General features: G+C 32.6%; 3 protein-coding genes, 1 long non-coding RNA gene and 2 other non-coding genes across 7 annotated transcripts; 3 read left to right on the top strand and 3 right to left on the bottom strand.

Moving 5' to 3' along the window:
- Window positions 1–1,360: 1,360 nt before the first annotated feature.
- Trnap-cgg (transfer RNA proline (anticodon CGG)) lies at window positions 1,361–1,432 on the top strand. The gene has a single exon. It is a non-coding gene; the product is annotated as a tRNA-Pro (tRNA).
- On the top strand, window positions 1,415–2,661 carry LOC126854166 (signal recognition particle 19 kDa protein). The gene is made up of 2 exons (XM_050600613.1): window positions 1,415–1,716; window positions 2,073–2,661. The coding sequence occupies exons 1-2, from the start codon at window positions 1,628–1,630 to the stop codon at window positions 2,464–2,466; spliced, it is 483 nt and encodes a 160-aa protein (XP_050456570.1). The 5' UTR covers window positions 1,415–1,627; the 3' UTR covers window positions 2,467–2,661.
- Window positions 2,662–2,807: 146 nt separating this feature from the next.
- On the bottom strand, window positions 2,808–6,084 carry LOC126853987 (uncharacterized). 2 transcript variants are annotated; one of them, XM_050600300.1, is made up of 6 exons: window positions 5,795–6,084; window positions 5,229–5,360; window positions 4,980–5,108; window positions 4,093–4,583; window positions 3,740–3,829; window positions 2,808–3,376 (listed from the first exon to the last, which is right to left on the bottom strand). In XM_050600300.1, the coding sequence occupies exons 1-6, from the start codon at window positions 5,847–5,849 to the stop codon at window positions 2,990–2,992; spliced, it is 1,284 nt and encodes a 427-aa protein (XP_050456257.1). In that variant the 5' UTR covers window positions 5,850–6,084; the 3' UTR covers window positions 2,808–2,989. The 2 variants fall into 2 exon arrangements, with proteins under 2 accessions (XP_050456257.1, XP_050456264.1); XM_050600307.1 differs by having other exon boundaries at window positions 4,093–4,355; window positions 5,795–6,023.
- Window positions 6,085–6,440: 356 nt separating this feature from the next.
- On the bottom strand, window positions 6,441–6,512 carry Trnah-gug (transfer RNA histidin (anticodon GUG)). Its single transcript has one exon. It is a non-coding gene; the product is annotated as a tRNA-His (tRNA).
- Window positions 6,513–8,354: 1,842 nt separating this feature from the next.
- LOC126854128 (uncharacterized) lies at window positions 8,355–10,568 on the bottom strand. Its single transcript, XM_050600530.1, has 4 exons — window positions 10,343–10,568; window positions 9,303–9,608; window positions 8,883–9,152; window positions 8,355–8,804 (listed from the first exon to the last, which is right to left on the bottom strand). Exons 2-4 carry the CDS (start codon window positions 9,573–9,575, stop codon window positions 8,712–8,714), a joined length of 636 nt encoding a protein of 211 aa, XP_050456487.1. The 5' UTR covers window positions 9,576–9,608; window positions 10,343–10,568; the 3' UTR covers window positions 8,355–8,711.
- A 138-nt stretch (window positions 10,569–10,706) lies between these two features.
- LOC126854196 (uncharacterized) lies at window positions 10,707–18,720 on the top strand. The gene is made up of 3 exons (XR_007688073.1): window positions 10,707–11,092; window positions 17,141–17,260; window positions 18,146–18,720. It is a non-coding gene; the product is annotated as an uncharacterized LOC126854196 (long non-coding RNA).
- The last annotated feature ends 1,739 nt before the right edge of the window (window positions 18,721–20,459 follow it).

The raw sequence follows: 20,459 nt of genomic DNA, 5'->3' as shown, positions 1-20,459 counted from the left end.
GGTACAATCTTTGTAATCAGTATTTTTCGATTACTGAAATTGCCATAGAGAAAATACATACATAGCATGTGTATATTATATGTATTTGTATGCATACAAAAACGCATATACATACACATACATATATATTTGAAAAAAAAGAAAAAAGAGAAATTGTCAAAAAAAAAAAAAAAATGTTCTAGATTATTAACACAGTAGGGAAAGGATTAAGAATTATTTAAAATTAGAAAGAAGTGCTTAAATATAATAAATAATAAGTTAATAATTCTATAAGAATGGAACATATGTAGGGAAAAATAAATTTCCATATGCAATTTTTCAACGGCTTAGTGAAGTGACTTTTAGATTATTGATATTATGTTTTAAAAAATTAGGGATATTCAACAACTATAAACAATTTGAGAAATTTAACACAAATTTCTGTATCATAACAGTTAAATGAGTAAAGTACATATGTGACTTCTACTCTATATTAAAGATAGCTGTACAATAAGAACTACTATAAAAAAAACTTACCCAAGTCATTATTATGTATATAATATTTCCATGTGTCTGTGTATTAAAAAAATTAGGACCTAATGTTTATTATTTTAATAATTTAATAATTTAATTATAAAGCAACTATTCTCATAAAACACATACAATACATACATATACATATACAATATAAAAAGTTGTAATATTTTAAATATTAAATTTCTATATAAAGCATATTATTTATTGTTAATATTATAAATATAATTTGTTCTATATTTACTTGAGAGTTTGTTAGATGTAATTATATTTAATTGTACTTATGTAATTTACATGTTTAATTTATTTGCAACAAGAGTAATAAATGTTTGAATTGAATTATTTTTTTTATTCTCGTATTTTTTTTTTTATCATAATCTGATTATATTATGCAAATTATCATTTCGTAAAATTAGAAAAATAATTATAATAAAACGGATAAAAAGAATTATTTTAGATTTCAGAAACATTACATTAACTCGAATGTAATGATAGATTTTTTTTTTTTAATTTTTGGGCTTCTAAGCGTTTGAATTTTTTCTACCTTTTACCGCATTTGTATAGAAAACTATAATATCAGAGTTAACTTGATAAAATTTCGTCGAATATACAATAAAAAAACATTTCTCAAATAAATAGAAGACAACAACTGTGTATATAAATTTTAGCACTATATAGGGAACGTTCCACTTAACACTCGCAACGCTCACGATATCATTTCATCCTTGTCGTTTATCGAAAATTAAACAAAGATAGATGATGCTCGCGAGCGTTGTGGTCTTTAAATGGAACGTGCCTATAGGTAATGCTACAACTTGAGGCTTATATTCGAAAAGTACCATTACATGGCTCGTTGGTCTAGGGGTATGATTCTCGCTTCGGGTGCGAGAGGTCCCGGGTTCAAATCCCGGACGAGCCCGAGGTTATTTACTTTTTGCGCGCGCGCTGCATCCATTATTAATGTTTTATTATTTTACTTAAATAATTGGCCAATAATGTTATGCATGACGATGCATTGTGCGTATAAATCTCAGGTTTATGAATAAGAATTATTTTAAAACATTTCTTTTGAAAATATGTGATATAGCCTATACAATATACAGCGTAGTCACAGATGATACACATGATGTATCATACAGCAACCAGCAACAGCAACATGTCGCTCGTATGGAATCCATCTAAGAAACACAGTGAGCGCGAGAGGTAAGTTTATAGTAGCATTACAAAAAGCATATGTTCAAATATTAATATATAAATAATTTTTGAATACAATATGATATAAATTTCGTATTCACAAAATTTCTTTTATAGCTTATAAGACGCTACATATTATGCTAACCTACAATGTCAATTTGAATCACAATTTTCTAATATCAAAATTAGATAAGAATTAAAGAATTACAAAGAGTTTAAATTTTTTTTCTACAAAGAACTTTGCGCTATCTTAAAGAATGATATAAATTATTTTTTATATTTTATGTTTGTTAGTATTTTTTTGAGGCTTCCAGTCACACAAATATAAATTTGCCATATGTCATCTGATATATTATTATTTACAGGTGGGTGTGTATTTATCCAATATATTTGAATAGCAAGAGGAGTTTGAAGGGCGGACGAAAGTTGACCAAAGACAAATGTGTAGAGAATCCAACGCATCAGGAGATACGGGATGTATTGGTAGCAGCAGGCTTTAATGTAGGTGTTGAGAATAAGCTACATCCGAAAGAACGCAGCAAGGAACCTCTGTATCGCGGTCGTATTCGCGTACAATTGAAAAATGACGATGGTACACCGATACGACCTGAGTTTCCCACTAGAGATTCTCTTTTGGCTTATGTTGGAACTACAATTCCAAAGTTAAAGACTCGTCAGGGCAAACAGAGTTCTAGCGAACAAGCGTCGCAATCGTTTTCATCGACATCAAAGAAAGGAAAAGGCAAGGGAAGAAGGTAAAGAAGAGGATTTGGAACCATTTGTCATAATATGAAATGGTTCTTGCTTATATCTTTCATTATATGAAACATTTATGTTATATGTATACATATATGTATATATGATATATGATATATGATATAATTATTCACATTTAATTCTATATTGTTTTTATATAATATATAAAATAAAATTAACTAATTAGTGCACTTTAAAGTTTGAGAGTAAAGCTAGTATTTCAACATTGTATTATCATAACTTACAAATCTGTATTAAAACCCAAATTACATCATGATGCAAGATATTAAAATTTTGTCACATTTATAAATTTTAGTTAACTTAGTTTTAAGCATAGAAGCTAGAGCAAACTAATTAATATTTAAATTTTTTGGGAAAATTTTTAATATTGTTAATATGCTTATCAAAGAGAGATTATAATAATGAAATCTTTAATTATTTGTTGTATGCATGCAATATAATCGAGAAATTTGAGATTTTGGACAAGAAATATAAGAAAATAACGCATTTAATTTATATTATTTTATTATGATTTATTGTTTTCATTTTTCTCTGTTTTGTTGTTTTCCTTATTTTTAATTGCATTATTGGATTGCTCTGCCTCATTATTAGAATGTACATTGACAGTTGATATTTCATTTTTCTGCTCAGCATTTATATTATTTGTACAATAAGAATTTGGATTTAACGCAGAAATCAGTGGATCTGATGTATCATGCATATATTGTGGAATATATTCAGGTTGGACAATATATCCATCAGTTACAGGATGGAGTACATTAATCAAGGGATTATGATAAGAAGTATATTGATATGGGGTACTAAAGAGTTGATATTGCCTTGGTGGGTATACTGGATTTGCATTGAGCATATATGTCGGATTTTCAACAATATTTTGGTCAATAGATTTATCCTGAAAAAGATAAATTTTAATTTGAAATTTATCTGTTTTGTTACAAATCAAAACAATAATCGTATTTAACAATTTTAATGTATCAAGTAATTATTTGTCAGTTATATTAATATACGAATATTGTAATTTGATATATCAATGTACAAAATGTTATAATTCTATGCATCAATATTTAGAGTGATGAGCAGGATTTTTTAATTTAATTTTAATGACAGATTTTGCGACTATTTCTCACTTTTATTAAAGAAATATTAATTGCAAAAATTCATTGAAATCTATCATGATAACACTAACTGTAGAATGCATTATATACTTCCTAATGAAACTGAACAAACATCTTTATTATATTATTAAGAAACTTACAGTATTACTTCTGGCAATAGGAAAGTCTTTAAAAGCAGCAGAACTATCATTTTCTCCAGTAGATTGACTAGCAGAAACTGGATTTATATTCTGTAATGATTAATATAGATTAATAACTAATATTAGATATATTTTTAAGTACATTCTTATTATTATTTATATATTATATTTTACATTATTTATTTTAATTTAACATTATTCTATATATATAAGCAAATTCTTTACAGGAATTTTAATTTTATCAGGAATTTGAGTCACAGACATTAGCCTAAAAGCTTTACTCAGAATGAATAGCAATTAGTTGAAATTTCTTATATAGGATTGTAAATCTCGTTTTGTTAGACGCTACTTACGTTAGAGCTTCTGAAACCGCCATGATACACAGGATGATGATAGACTGCACGACGATGACCAAACAGATTCGACAAAATTTGTCCTGGAAATCTGTGTAAGGTATGATGGAGGGGCAATCCATGTCTATAAGGATGAATAATTGAACCCACCAATGGGTTTGTTGCGTACACTTCGTTTGCTGGATAACTAAGAGCTGGATTTATCATTCCGACAATTGGAGTTTCTACGCCGGATACAACTGGATGTACGCACGGTCCTGCCTCTGATACCATGTACAATGGAGAATTGTATGTATTCCAAGAAATTGCATTATTTAACGGTTTTTCACCGTAAAATTCGTTTTCGGGTCTATTCCCATCGAGGATGCCCGAAAATGAATTTGTTGCAGAATCTGTGCTATCGTAAGCCGCATTGAACGCTTTGATAAAATGTGAGTGACCAACCGCTGGCCCTCCATTTATAAAATACTGTGCCACTTTGTCGGCATCTCCTATAAGCAATTCGGCGGTCTTTATTTTAGATATTGAGCACCGATGTTATTCAAATATGTAGAAGAGATTTTCAATTCTCGTAGCATTTCTTAAACGTTTCTTACACAATGTTTTGTATTTATCGTATCTACAATAGATACTTAATTAAGTTAATTTTTTATATAAACGAATTATTTTTATATTTATTACTAAAAGTGTGTTTAATTATTTTCTGAGAGGAACGTTTCCAAGACCAATTTAAATCGTTTTGTCTTTTTAAATTTTTGAATATTTCATGGCAGCAATGTTTGATGTAATTGAGATGCAAAGTGAGCATATATATTCAGATTTCTTTGAATGTTGACATTTAAGTAAATAGAAGATTGGAATGTTTTACACGGTTACTCCTGTCTTACCCATTCGAAGACGACGTCTGGATGTTACAATAGAACGTACAGCTCGCTCCTCATCCGTAAGATCTTCAGAAAGTGTATTTAGATCGATAGTTTGAATCTCTCTCTGTATACGCTGTATACATTCTACTCCTAAAATTATATATCGTTGAATAAAAATGTAAGATATGTGTTACATACGTGATATTATTTTCTTGGAAGCTATTTTAGTGCAATCCATCTTTTAAAGATAGGAAGAACTTATGATAATACCTTTGTCACTATTGTCAGAAGAATTACATTCGCAGCGGTCGTGTGCAAATACTGCAGAGGCATTACATTGTGCACACAACAAGTCGCAAGATTTAGCATCATTTATATCCAACAGTGTGCTTTGAACTATTGCTGCAAGTATACTACATATTAATAAATTACATATATAACTAAATATATAAAAATTAATGATTACAGATATATTGCAAATATTTTAAGCAGAATGAAGAGCATTTATAAAGGCTCTTATTTAAATGCTCTGTACGATACAAATGTAATAAAAAATTTTGAATTATTTGAAGAATAGCTTCCTTTTCTCATTATTTGATATTGTTTTAATAAAAGAAGGATTTTGAATTTTATATACATGGTAATTAAACATCAATGCAAGTTTTTCAAAACTTTACATCTAATTAATTCTAATAATGGCTCAAGTTTAAACACAAATACATATATTGAATTTTTATATTATATAAAAAAAAATTGTTGATATCATTTTCGTAAAATTATAATGTTATTAGATCTAGAGTGAATAAAGTTAGTTAAAAAGATATTTATATACAAACCAACACAGTATACAGTATGAATAATTAACCACTGAATTCGATGTCGAACAGCCATATCGTTTAATAAATATATAAAAAATATAATTTAAGTACAAATCATGTACGTGATCTTCCACCGCACTGCTATAAGAGGCATAACTGTATCTTGATTTATAATATTTGACATTGCACAACTTGCTAATTATACTTTTCAAACTGCTTCTCTGGCATCATTAATGCAATTTTGCGTTTTAATTTACTGAATGCAACCCGCTTGCATAATGTCCCTGACATATTGAATGTCACAATTATATTCGTGGAACGATTGCAATACCTGACTGTTACCTGCGCGCCTAAAGTTTGTGTTTTACATTTTGCGCTTTCATAAATTCCGTCGAATTTATTTCAAAGCGATTGAAATTACACAACACAGTTTTCTGTATATTATTGATAATTATGAATTATAAAGAAATGTATATAATAAATTTATGTATATAATCAGTAAGTGACAATAATTCTAAATAATTTTGACAGTCAAAATATATTTTGTGTAAAATTAAATAATGAAAAAAATCTTTTGTATCGCAACACTTTTTCTATTTATTATTAAAAAGTTTGAACATATAAGATAAAAAAAAACCTTCGCCGTGACAATGCTTTCACGCATTGCCGTGACCAGGATTCGAACCTGGGTTACTACGGCCACAACGTAGGGTCCTGACCACTAGACGATCACGGCTATCGAAGGTCATGTAAACGAATTGGATTTTTAATGATAACACTATCGCGTGACATATACATATATCGAATATTTTCGAAATGCGTAATTTTAAAATAGATTATATGTCAGATTATTAGTCACGTATATCACTCAGGTGAAAAGGAGAAATATTTCTGAAACGGAATATGTACAGCAGATGATTTATTGGAAATTTTCTGGAAATATTATTGGAAATTATTATTCGCGCATGATTTTATATCTAACTTTCAAAACGTGCGAAACGATCTTGCGGATATCACGTTAGTGTCTCATTGATGAAATTTCGTATAAATTTTCATGCAGATAGAATAATCGCCTCGGGCAATCATCGCGTATGAGAAATACATATTTCTAGAATTTGACATTTGATTGCGAGAGCAATATCAGGTAACTTCGCGGGCTCGTGAAAAATGACTCCATCATTCTGTCCATTTCTATGTCTATGGATTCTGCCATCAGAAACGTAAATTGTCGACCATTGCGTGGAAATATCATTTCGAGAACGCGTTACGTCAGTCGCGTTTAAGCTCATATATCGATTTACTTTGACGGTTAGAGAATATTTTCAGAGAAGGTATTTTTATTCAGTAATCTTTCATCATCCAAATTTTCACGCAAATTGCAGTGGAAAGATACGACGACTCGAGTCATTATCTTGTTTAATTCTGTGAATAAGTTTAATTAATTATTTAAGAGGTTAATATCTCATTTTTGAAATGTTGTAGACATTGAATAATATATATTTTGCTTTAATTTTGTTGAGATATATTTTTATATATAATGATTGTTCTTTTCTATTTTTTCTTATATTTTATTTTATTTTTTTTATTGTATATTATTCATACTATATACACATGGGGAACAATATAATGAGAATTCAGTTATCAATGTCTAAATTACATTATATACAGCTTTCAAACAGGGTCAAAATTGTATAGTGCATGAGAGGATGAGTAGTATAATTTGAGTGCTGCGAATCATATTACCTTAATATAAGCTATATTGGAAACATTAAATTTTGAAAATTTTATTAAGATAAAGGGCTCCATCAATATAAGTATTTGACTTCAACTTATTACTTCAACTTATTATATTTTAAAATATAACATCCACACAGTATCTAAGTATTGTAAATTGTATTTGCCTCAAAATTACATTAATAAAAGTGTCAAATATTTTAGAAATCTCAGTAAAATAAATAGGTTCCATTAATCAATAATAATTAAATGTAATGAATATTGATATTGATATGCCATCAATTCTTTTATATGGAAATAAATTTGCTGAGTGATTAAAAGTGATTCGGAATTATTCCGGTACTGATTATATTACAAAAGTATGTCATCTTTCAATAGTTATATCGCAAATGATATGTTCGTCGCGTAGGTGTCTAACATAAGCCGCGTAAAACTACTTGCTTCAGCATGCTTTCCCGGTCACAAGAGTCTCGGAGAGAGCCTATCCCAATTACCTTATCACTAACATTAAGCTTAGCTGATAACAGAATCTTGCCTCTCTTTCCTGTTTTTATTATTTTCGTTCTGAATGCACGAGATTGTAGGATCACTATTAAAGAGAATAAGCGCGCGAAAATACTCCGTTTGAAGGATGGTGAAAATTATTCTAAAATATTGATGTTATTGATTACATTACTATCGATCACATTTCGAAGATTTAAATGAATATATGACGCAATCTGGCAAGCAGAAAGAAATCTAATGTTTTTCACAGAATGTTCTGAAATTACTGGAGATACTTGTATAATTTTTTTATTAGAATTTTTATCATTGGATGAAAATGTGAAGGGTATCATTATTAAAGCATCCTTTCAACTTTTCAAAATATTATATAAATGTATATTTTTATAATTAAGCTTTAAATTTTGAATATCTATTTCTATTAAATTTGTTCAAAAAATTTAATTAATTAAAAATTTATTAAAATATATTCCAAAGTAAACTTTTTTCAATCCACTATAATAATTTCGGATAATATGTTATCGCAAAACAAAATGATTTCTTAAAAATAAAATTTGTTTGCATTATTTCAGATATACATACACACACACATTTTAAAAACGCCTTAACTAATCACATACATAAATATCTGAAAATATAATTTAAAATTTAAAGATATATTTTTTTTAATCCCGTATAGGGTCGTCATTTTTATTGCATTTCATGCTTTTGTCGCGTTTTTCTCGAAATCTTTGAGCATTTTGTCGATCCGTTTCACGCAATCGGCAGAGTATTTGTGATCAATGTCGTACACCTTAAAGATAAAGAAACGCAATTAAATATTTATAAATTTTTGGAGGGAGATACAAATTACTTAAGAAAAGCATTATACTTTTTTAGTGAAATCAGTTTTTAATCTTTTCTCTTGGAACATCATTTTTTCGCCTGTCCTCAAGTTGTCAAAAACTTTTACTCGCAACGGTCCGAATTTCTTTTGAAACTTTTGCACATCTCCCGCGCATTCCTCTTCCAATTTTTGTATTTCGGCGTGAATCTTTCTTTCATCCGCTCCCAGCTGGTCCACTTTCTTGTTAAATTTTTTTATATCATTATATGCATTCTTATAATCCTTTCGCATTTTCGTTTGTATTTCTTCGAATAGCTAAACGTTATAAAAAAATTAAATTTGCGATACATTTAGCATTTCTTATTTTACAAATATGTATAATTTTAAAAAAAAATTTTAGTTTATTAATTTTTTAATAAAAAATTTTAATTTTTATCGACGAAACTTTAAAAATAAAAAAATTACCTTTTTAATTCCAGTTTTGACTTCATTTTTTAGTGCATCCGGTGCTGTCGCGTGCTTTTTGAATGTTTCGTCAACCCGTGTTTGATTAGATTTAATCCACGTATTGATTTTCGCGTCAATCTTGTTATCATCATAGTCCATCAAGAAAGTATCCTCATTTGTAACATTATCTTGTACACGTGCCAACACTTCGGAACTCCAGTGTAAAACACGATCTTTCTCCTCCAGGAGACCATTCCATGTTTCAGGCATTCTACCCATAGTTTGACCCATTTTGTCAAATTGTCCACCTTGTCAAGCTTTTCTCTTTCAGAGAAAATAAAAATTACAAATGAATAATCGCAAATTAAAGCGTAATAATCTGATTTGAAGGATTGAAAATTATTTACGACTTTATAATTATATTAAATCTCTAACCTAATTGTTTAGAAAGTTTTCTGTTCTTTATGGGATTTATTAAATTTCCTGTTATAATCTCGTCTGTTAAATTAACGTTTCGTTTAAGAAAGTTATTCGAGGATCTTTATATCACCAAACTAAAAATTTTGGGAGCCAGAAATATTTATTATTACAATCTAATCAGAAAAATTATTTATTGTATTTGCTTCGTTATGTCAAACACTGCACTCTTTTGTTTATCATGTCTACATAATGAAATTTAACGTAGCGATATTAATTATATGTCTAACAACTGTATAGCAAAACAATAATATTTCTGAATATACAGTTTTTAAATATTCCATCAAACTTTTAATTTAATGTCCATAGTGCAATGCAAAATATAGGATTATATCTTTTTTATAATTATAAAAGAATAATCATGCACATATATTATTTTGAAAACTATAAGTTTTAAATAATTCCTACACTTTTTTTCCCATGTTTTTATATCTTCTTTCGTTATCATTAATTTCTCATTAAAAAAAGATTACTAAGAGAAGCATTAATAAGAGAGAATCAGATGTTTTTTCTTTGTCGATTCCTTCAACTGCAGAATCGGACAAGGAAAGCATGTGTCTGACTCTCTCATTCTCTCTTACCTTATGTCATCTTCTTGTTTTCAATGGGAGCGCGCTATCTGTGTAAATCTATAGTCCATGGTCATTGTAGCCCCTTCGTACGGTGGCGCCGCGCGACGACAGTTCTTGACGCTAACATCGGCGTTATATTCGCGCCGCTATTGATAAATTTTTCCGGCATGTGGTAAATGCGTATTATAATAGAAGACGATGAAATTACGTGGAAAACGAGCCGGTTGGTCTTTCATAGCATGCCTGAATGCGACTGTCGAGTTCGTTCGCGCGGCACGAGGCGAGAGGGGTTGAGGGGAGGGGGGGGGGTGAGCGCGAGGAAGCGCGCGCGAGGCGGGAGCGAGGTCAGAGCGTTGAGCGTGCGCCATTTTGCTTTCGCGTGTCGCGGGGACTCGATGGAAAAAGAAAGTAGGACGGATGTCCGTCTGTCGCGGAAAGCCCGCGGGATTGAATCGCACTCGCGCGTCGGCGGTGTCAATTCAAAGCGACGTAATCTCCGCTCAGCGCGGGCCAATAATCGGCTTATTGATTTTGATTCGCGCCCGCTTATGCATGTATATATACGCATAAACGCTCATAGAGATGCCGCGGCGAGCGAGAGACAGAGAGAGAGAGAGGAAGAGAGAGAGAGAGAGAGAGAGAGAGAGAGAGAGGGAGGGAGAAACCGCGCGCAAGCAAATACTGACTCTGCGAAAATTAACCCCACTGCATCGGAGATTCTCGGCTTCCGAGAGAATTTTCGTTTATGTTAAAACAAAGGTAATTAAAAAATTTATTACGAGTCAAGACTTTCGAATTACGAGATGATAAAGTTTATTGATAACTCTCTTTTTTTGTACTCTTTTTATGTATTTTAGAATGTTGTCGATATATAGATATTATACGAAGCATATAATTTACTACATGGATTCTCTTTTTTGAAAACGGTTTATCATCCCGTATAATCGAAATTCTCTATTTTCCTTTTTATCTTAATACATTATTCACGCCAAAAGACATTTTGATGTCAGTTTGGAGAAAATACCTTTTCATCACTAGATCAATTTTGCAATACGGTTTTATTTATACGTACAACCTTAAAATAATTTTACCTTTATACTGTCAATATACTTTTTCATTCGATTATACTAAGAAATATTTTCTACTAGAAAATCTATTTCCATTCAGACAACAGATAATAGAGATTTGACAATGAGAGTTGTCAAATTAGCGCGTTGCAAGATTGATCCAGTGATCTTCGTATTTTAAAATAATTTTTCCTATTAATTTCTTCTTATTAACAGAATATTAAAATTCAAAAATATCTATTAAAACGGACACGTAAACATTTTGTCGAAATATATTTTCGGATCAGCGATAAACGTGCAATAAGCGAGTAGTTTTAATGCACGGCACTCTTTTATAGATTTCATAAATTATTTCGCAGGAATACTCTTCTTCGAAAATGTTCGTAAAACAATTTCCCTAACTTTTAATACGGTTACATGGTCGAGGGATTTCGCATCACAACGTCAGTACGGTTAAGAGTTAATCCTCGCAACGTTTTGCTCCCAGGAGACCGTCGCGGGCCACCGGGGCGGTAAACCAAGAGGTGGGGGAGAGGATGTGAGAAGAGAAAGGGCATCTTTATGCCCGATGATGATGGGAGTTTGCTTTTCATGGAATTATAAAATAATCCCCTCGCACGCGTACCTGCGCATTAAAATTGTCGCGCAAAGCGAAAGTTTCGCCGCGGTAACTAGTTGACGCTTTTAACGATCCCGGCGACGTTTATTCGCACATGCTCACGTAAAGGTCCGTATGTATACGAGGTGAATCCCCCTCCCCCTTCCCGCTCTTCACCCCCATTGCGCTGCCATAGGTTGCATTACGTGTATGTATATATATGTGTGTGTGTGTGTGTGCAAGTATAACGCGGCGCGCGCTCGGCTTTATGGTACCGTTCGAGCGACAAATTGAACTAAAAATAACCGCTTTGCGCGCCGATGTCACCTGACTACTCGTGCGTGCGCGAAGGTGGCCTCGCATATCGAGTACGGAATATACACTTCACCTGGCTGCTCCTTTGAGGCCGGGGCGCCGGGAAATCGCCTTGCGAATTATGTATCCACATGCATGTGCGCGGCTTTTTACAGAGCCTGTGACCTACCTAGCTTTCCCGCCCACGTTAAATATCGCTCGCTGTAGAACGGATCATCTCTGGAGCTTGTCGTTCTAGTGATATGATAGCTTGCATTATGCCACGATCCGCGAAATGAATGCGGATATTAATGCAGGGGGGACTGCATTTAATAAATTTTTATTGTTGTTATATGTATGATTTATTTTTATATTATTATTAATATAATATTTTAAGATTTCTCTGTAAAAGAGACGCGATTTCGATAATAATTTGTTACGATGTGTATTAATGACAATTTTACTCTTCGCGTGGCATCACAATGAAACATTGATGCGTTTCCACTAATCATCTCGCTGCTGATTTTGACACGTTGACGAAATATCGTGCGCTCGCCGTTACTATTCACGAATATATGTGATCTCTTTATGTATATAGGAGCGTATGTGTATGCGCAGCCTCGAAAATGTCCGGTATTTTTACGGACGAATATAAGCCACATAGACGAACGAGTCTCATCCATCCGACTATGGGTCCGACAGTGAATACACGGACAACTTAGTTGAGGGCGATCGGATTCTTCCGCGCGATAGATCAAAACCGGGATCTCACCGAATCGACACATCTAAGTACGGACCAGCTGACACAAAAAGGGGGGCATCGCTTCCGGTTTTATCAGTCAGAAAGAATTAACATGCATGTGTGTACTAGCCCGCGTATCAAAGGGACTGACTGTAATATGTCATATATCTATATAACTCGCATGTATATAGATTAGTTATCGTGTTACCGTTTTGGAAATATCTCCGGGGCGTTAAATGTGCGATTATTTGTTACTTTATCTAGTATATTTACATTAAATATAATATCTTTCCGCGCATTTTATTTTAAAGTAAAAATTATAGCTAACTTTAAGGATTATTTTTTTTTAAGTAGAAAATTCTTGCAATTTTCTACTTAATTTTCACTTTTTTTGCCTACATTTTGCTATTAATTTATTATGCAATATTTCGCGGTTTTTTCCGTTGTCAATTTTACAATAGTTTTTGTTGTCAATTCTTCTGCGAATAAATGCAAATTTTAGATTTATCTACGAATGTGAAAAATAATTGGAAATATCAAATTATAAATTTATGAAATATGAGAATAAAACGTGATAATCATACAGTTACAGATACAGTTTCTGTAGATCTAGTAATGCGATTATCTCACATACAGTCAACTAATTATTATATAATCCTTCTCTACTATTCATATTTTGTATATTTTTTTCAAGCATTTTATCTAAAACAATTAAATAGAACATTTACATTATATTAAGAAAGTAATTTTTTGGAAACACAAAATGTCAAAATGTTTATGACAGTAATTCATATAATGATCTTATCCAAAAAATTAAAAAATAAACAAAATTTTATTCCATTAATATAAGATTTAAATCCTGTAAAAAATCTACAATATTTGTCGGTTTTTGATAAAATTTGTCTTTTTCTCTTTTATTACTAATAATAAAATATTAGAATAAATTTTTTTTTGTTAAATAATAATCTGCACACTGATTTTGCGATTATTTCTGGTGTATTATTTTATGAGCACTTTATTTAATTAAAACGATCTCGACTGATCTTTCAATACGATTAAGAAGGTACTTCGAACTGCCTTGGAATCTAGTTTCTCTAATTGAGTCGGTCACCGCACGCGGATGACCCGAGCGAAATTACACAAATCTGTATAGCGACAGGTCAAACACTTTTAACTTTTAAACGCGTACCGGTGTGTCTTGATTCAATTACCCGTCGAAATCCCTTGTCGTCGGGTATTAAAGCCAGGTCTAATCCCGGGGTTATGGAGGACACGTGAGACAAGGACGATCCTCGGCGCTAAGCTTCGCTCTCTTTGGGGTAACGATAATCGATGAAAAAAGCTAAAACGGTAACAATAGCGACGCTATTCATCGCGCTGCACTTGGTAGTAGGTAAAGGTCGGAGCGATGTCGCATTTAGGATTTTTTTTTATAGGCAGAAAAGAAGGAAGAGGAGTTAAATTATCCGAGAAACATTACTTTCTAAGATTTTTTTTTAAAAGCGTTGTAAGAGAAAATTATTAATTATTAAAAAAAAATTATTACACAACATATTATCTTTTAATAACGTTATTGTTATTTATAAAAGAATAATTTAAAATTGAGCAAATTTATCTTTTCGACGCATTTTAAAAGCAAAGTTCTTTCTTCCGAAATAAAAGTTTCGATCCTCGCTCTTTGTTATTCAAATTTTTTTTTTTTTTTGACAGATTGCATATAAGAAAAATTCTTTCAACATATCTTGCATGTATAGGACGCACAAGAAGAGAATAAAATACAGATTTGCCGTGTCTTAGAATTGTTTGAGAATCTCGGAATCTAAGGAATGAGAAAATCTGAATGGACGGGGGTGGATTCTGTGCATACAAGACAAATATTTTCAGAGACATCATTTTGAAATCATAATATCAACTATATCAATTAAACTCGTTTTCTACAATAGAAACATCCACATCTCGACATACTTTTGTCTCTTTTCCTTCTTAGAATTACTTATTATGCAAATATATTTCTTAAAATTTTGTTTTATTCACGATGGAATATCTCAGATGAAAAGAAAATTGCCACCATGTTCTTTCTCTTTCTCTCTTTCTAAGTTCGAAAAAAATAGATAAAAGAAAAAAATAAATAAATGGAGAACGATAGGAAGCGCGGGCAATCGTGGTTATTTTCGCTCGGTCGACCCGATACGTAGAAGCCATTGTTCGCGCGATCCTAGTTTGGCAGTGATCCTCGGTGTCAGCCAGTCTAATAAAAGCCAGATCGAGCTTGCAAACGAGTATCGGGCCCGATCGTGATTCGCTTCCCGCTGCTGTAGCAGCTCCGGCATGGAAAAACCATCGTCACTGCCTGTGTATATATATGTGCACGCCCTATCGCTCTTTCGGGTGAGGTAAAACTTTTTTTTTTTTCTTTTTTTAAATGGTAGCTCAAGGATTGCAAGAGAATAACCGACTCGCGGATAAATGCAGAAGACAATAGTTATCAATAGCACTCGCGGCTACTTGCGCTTCCCATAGAGAAGCTCTCCGTAGACGTTCATCCGATGGCGAGCTGCCAAGCAGACACAATCCATACTATAAATACTGCTGCACATCACTGCTATCCCATCCTGGCGCACCGGTTACGTTCCGTTTCGCATGACCACTCTCCTTTTGCGACTTTTTGCTCGCGAAGTCATTCCCCGCTTCTTTAACGTGGTCAAAACGTGATCCCGACCGACTTCAACACATTGTGTAAACGCTCGACTCACTCTCGATGACATTGTTTTATGAGGAGAAAAAAATTTCGCGTGTCAAAATTGATTGCGGCACGTCCAGTTGAGATTTTAACTGACTAGATTTTGACGAAAATAAATTGTAACACATGCAAAAATTTTATTTGGCAAAATACATAATACATTAGAACCTTCATTCAATATGATATGGGAAAAGCAGGAGACATATGATTAGCAAATATATATATATATATATATAATAATTTATTTAAATAAGAAATTTATTTTATTCAGGTAGATTTAGAAAGAGATTCATTTTATATAAATTTATTTGTTGTTATTGTTGTTGGTATTGTTAGAATATCAGAGAAGAAGAGAGGAAGAGAGAATTTATCAATCTTAAATAGTAGCATTAAAATCAACTTTTACAATGCAATTGAAGAATTATTGCGTTAGAAACACAAACCGTACTAACGGAGGACAATATATCTTTGACGAGGCAATTTATGTGTAAAACAGTTTCGAGGGATTCGTCATGTTTCCGCGACCAAAAAAAAAAAATATCACAGTATACGACAACGTGTTAATGTAATCGACATAAAAGCTACAAGCTTTTGCGAGAGAGACGGGCATACAAATTTCTGTTGTGTCACGCCACAGGACTCTCATGGCTAATGGCAGCAACCGTTTATTCGACTCGCGTCCAGACTGAAAGTGGTCGATATCCGTTTTTCGGTATACATATGATGCGAGAGGTGAATCTGTCCCTAGGAGATGTTACATCGTGGAACGAGAGAATCGATCGTTTTAATATAACGCAAACTAAGAATATTAGCAGCATGCCGAAAGAGAAAAAGAAAGTACGGCAACGGGAGAAAGGGGTGGGGGAGGAGGAAGGGGAGTTGGAGAGAAAAACGGGACGAGTAGAGCCAAAGAGTGAAACAAAGAAGAAAAAGAAAGAGAAGAAAATAAATAAATAAAAAAACGGAACAGGGAAGCAGCGCGGTGGAGAGTAACGTTTATTGGACGTTATTAAATATAATGCCGCGAGGCGTGTCTTCCTTCGAGAGAGTTTTCCAATAACTTTGTAATTTGCTAAAAGGATCCTCGCAACGGGACTTTTAAGACGGTCCTCCCGCGGACCGTCTGCAATCAGTCCACTGCACACCTCGTTTTCTAACGAGGTTTTGTTACAAACTATCTAAACAATGAGTGTGCGTGTGTATGTTTACAACGTATGTCTGTATGTAATATAACATTATTCCAAGGAACAGCGTAGCGATTATATTGTTTACGATGCGCGTTTGTGTGTAAACAAACATTTATTTAGTACGTTAATTTACACTTCTTTCGAGTTTAGCGAGAATACAGTGTTGAATTTCATTTCAGGAAAGATGTTGAGGAATGACCGCTTGCTCATGACGAGTTACCGAAGCACCTGTCTATTTTCCAGAAACTATTTTTCGCCATCCAAGTTTAAGCGCTACCAGATGTCGACCATATAATCAGGTAAATCCCGTTTATTTAAGAAAAAATAAGAATGACACTTTTTTATATTTATTTTTTTATTTATTAGCCAATAATATAATAGCCAAACATTTTTTTTTATACTAAAACCATTTATACATATATATTTATCAATTAAAAATCATTTAATAATAAGATTTTATACTATATATATATATATATATATATATATATATATATATGTTATAGATTCAATTTTACTCAATTTTATCATTTATTATATTTGTCTATATAATCCGGAGTGATTGAAATATCAATTCTATGCTGTATTAATATCGCATAAACCATCTCCTTTATCGGATGTTTCAAGTTTATCGTAAGATACACACAAGCGAATCCGCCTGATACTCTCTCTCTCCAACTAAGAGCCATGGCGTGTCACTCTAATGGCAATGCCGACGAGGGAAATTTACTTGAAAATCGCGTTAGAGCCACGAAGTTTCGACTGTGCGTCTAGTATTTCCGGCAGAGATTATCACGAAAGGAACTCCAGCAACGTCGAGCTCTCAAATTGAATTAAGATTACGATGGCGTTTCGTGCGTGTGCGTCTATCTCCTTCGCGTAGTGGTGATGCACAAATTTCCTTGGAAATTCTCAGAGATATACGTCGCAACGTGCATATTCAAGTCCACTTCAATCAATCTTCGATATCGGATATATCGTGTATCTATGCATTAAAGATAGATTCTGAGATAGATTATTGCGTTTCTTTCGTTAACGAGAATTTATTGCAATGATTTTTCAACAATTTTTAATGATTTTGCGTCTGATTTCCGCATTTCTCCGTGTAAATAAACGTAAACAGATGTTAAAGAAGGATAGCTTGAGTATACGTTGTGTACGTTAGTGATAATTATTCGCCGCAGCACGTTTTACCGGGGATACGACCATGTAGGGGTTGCGGATAATGGGATGCATTATGGAACTTCATGATCCACCCTGGCTGCATCTAGCGGATCGGTTATCACTTTGGAAGCTTAACCAAGGATCCGTGCAAATTGAGCGCCCGTATCCGTCCCGTCTTAAGGTGGTACTTCGTGTATCGGCCTCTTTGAGATTCTGGAATTTGCGCTCTGCGGGGTGTGAGAGCAAGCGGATAAGTGGATATACCCTGACTTAATCGATTATCCATCCTGCCGTGCGACGAACGCATCCTCCCGGGATATTTGCGACACGCTGATATGTTTACCCATACACACAATATGGCGTTTTAGATTTAAATTTAGTTTTTTCACAACCACATCTCTCCGACACGCAGCCTCGATTTAGAACGCTGTTAGCGATTAAAATATTTTTCTCGCAGTTTCCTTTTTTTCTCCTTTTTACATTTTTGATTCACTGAGTTATCGCAAACTATGTACAATGCGAATAATAGAATTACGGTGTAACATTGATAAGCTTTTAATTATTTTGTGTCATATCGAGATATTAAGTGGCGCAGTTTTTCTTGCTTCTAATCTGTTTCCTTATGAACTTACGAATAAAATGTATTCTGTTAAATCTAAATATTTTTATTATCTATAACTATACAGGATAAGCTCAAACGTTTTACAAATAAAAATGTATAAAATAATGAGATTTCAGAAGTTTATAGGCGCTAATTTTTTAAAGAAGCATTTTTGGATCGATATTTATAGGAAACTTTTTGTTTAGAATTAAATTTCCTATAAAATTTCAAAATCCGGTTGGAATTTTTGGGTCCACCCTGTATAACTGGATTTTTTATCGTATTATAATTGAAGCTTTTTCTGTTTTTAAGAAAATTTTTTATTATACAGCTAAACTTAATTATGTATATATAAGTCAAGAGAAGTTACGTTAATTTGTGTGTGTGTGTGTGTATCGAAACTAAGTAAATTTTTTAAAATTCTTCCTAATTTTTTGCGTCTTCGAATTTTGATTGCTGTCGGATTTAATCGTGTACATAGAATTAAGGATTAACGGGAGGAGGAGACAATCCGTCTCTCGTAGTTAATTCACGGAGATTCAATGATGTAAGACTTGAGAACGCACAGCCCAAACAATTTATGTCTACCATAAGGGGATGGAGGCAAGTTTCTCACATCCTGGTTTATCACTTCCGCAGCCTTTGTCCGCGGTGACTTTAGCAAAGTCTCGACTTCAAAGAACTCCTGGGTGAAACGCTTCGGCATAACTTGAAACATCGCGACATGAAAGAACTAGAAAATTCGTTCGCATAGAATTTTTATCGGCGTCCAAAAGTTCGGTATTGTTTTAATCTTACGCTTTATTGCACGGAGCAGCAAAGTATAAATATTATATTTTGTGTCGAGTGCTTATTCAATTATTTGCAATGCATTTTTTTTTTTTACCTAAAGTTTTTAAATTGATTTTAAGATGATTTCTTGCGTGACTGAAAAATTGACCTGCACTCTAAATTTTATAAGCGATAAAAATAGATAATAGAATTTTGCCCTCTTTGAATGTTACTTAAACGCTAATTGCTATATTTTAAATTTTATTTAGAACATTTTTTTCCTTAATTAATATTTTATTTCTCAAATGTAATTTATATTATGACATTTGCTATTTAAATTAGAAGATTGAAATTGAATCTAACCAATTAGTTCGCGCACGTTAAAGTTTCTCTTAATTGACAAATAATAATTTTCGAAGAATGATGTATTTTTAGTGTCTGTGCGACGATATGGGTATTTATTGGCAGTATCGTCTAATTTGTTACTCGAGTAAGCAGCTGAATACGAGCGAAGGCTGCGCTAGTATTTGTGACTGTATTGTATTATTATCCTCCTGCGACACTCCTGTATAGATATATCGACGAAAATCTGACATTGTTCTCGCGTTATCGGAGGTAACACAAATAGGCTAACTTCCAGAGCCATGAACTAAGTGCGAAATAGCACGATATACAAAGGGTACTCTTGGAATGCGAATTTGGAACGCTCGGGAAAATCAAAAATCAAATTGAAAATTATCGCATCTGTCAATTTTGATCGAATTCGTATCAGTTTAGTTAGATGCACTCTTTCTAATAATAAATATAAATGTATAAGAATTTCACCTTTGATCGTAAACGCGGATCAAAAAATAGAAATACGTGGCTGGCCGATGTTTTTTTTTTTTTAGAATTTCTCCTTTTGCATGAAGAGATCGCGAGAGATTTCCATGGGGAATCTCTCGGATTAAAGATTACAATGC

This window comes from Cataglyphis hispanica, chromosome 1 (genome assembly GCF_021464435.1).
Source record: "Cataglyphis hispanica isolate Lineage 1 chromosome 1, ULB_Chis1_1.0, whole genome shotgun sequence".
NCBI lineage: Eukaryota > Metazoa > Arthropoda > Insecta > Hymenoptera > Formicidae > Cataglyphis > Cataglyphis hispanica.
The sequence above is the reverse complement of the archived record's forward strand: the minus strand, read 5'-3'. Positions and strand labels throughout refer to the sequence as shown.

What these genes read in the sequence shown, in the direction of transcription:
- LOC126854128 (XM_050600530.1), bottom strand. Translation starts at nt 9,575, where the DNA reads ATGGGTCAAACTATGGGTAGAATGCCTGAAACATGGAATGGTCTCCTG. An exon ending in TCAAAACTGGAATTAAAAAG is followed by an intron (nt 9,153 to 9,302) that starts GTAATTTTTTTA and finishes TATAACGTTTAG; the next exon opens with CTATTCGAAGAAATACAAAC. An exon ending in AAACTGATTTCACTAAAAAA is followed by an intron (nt 8,805 to 8,882) that starts GTATAATGCTTT and finishes TTTATCTTTAAG; the next exon opens with GTGTACGACATTGATCACAA.
- LOC126853987 (XM_050600300.1), bottom strand. Translation starts at nt 5,849, where the DNA reads ATGGCTGTTCGACATCGAATTCAGTGGTTAATTATTCATACTGTATAC. An exon ending in CAGACGTCGTCTTCGAATGG is followed by an intron (nt 4,584 to 4,979) that starts GTAAGACAGGAG and finishes AATTGCTTATAG; the next exon opens with GAGATGCCGACAAAGTGGCA. An exon ending in CTATTGCCAGAAGTAATACT is followed by an intron (nt 3,377 to 3,739) that starts GTAAGTTTCTTA and finishes TATCTTTTTCAG; the next exon opens with GATAAATCTATTGACCAAAA.
- LOC126854166 (XM_050600613.1), top strand. Translation starts at nt 1,628, where the DNA reads ATGATACACATGATGTATCATACAGCAACCAGCAACAGCAACATGTCG. An exon ending in AAACACAGTGAGCGCGAGAG is followed by an intron (nt 1,717 to 2,072) that starts GTAAGTTTATAG and finishes TATTATTTACAG; the next exon opens with GTGGGTGTGTATTTATCCAA.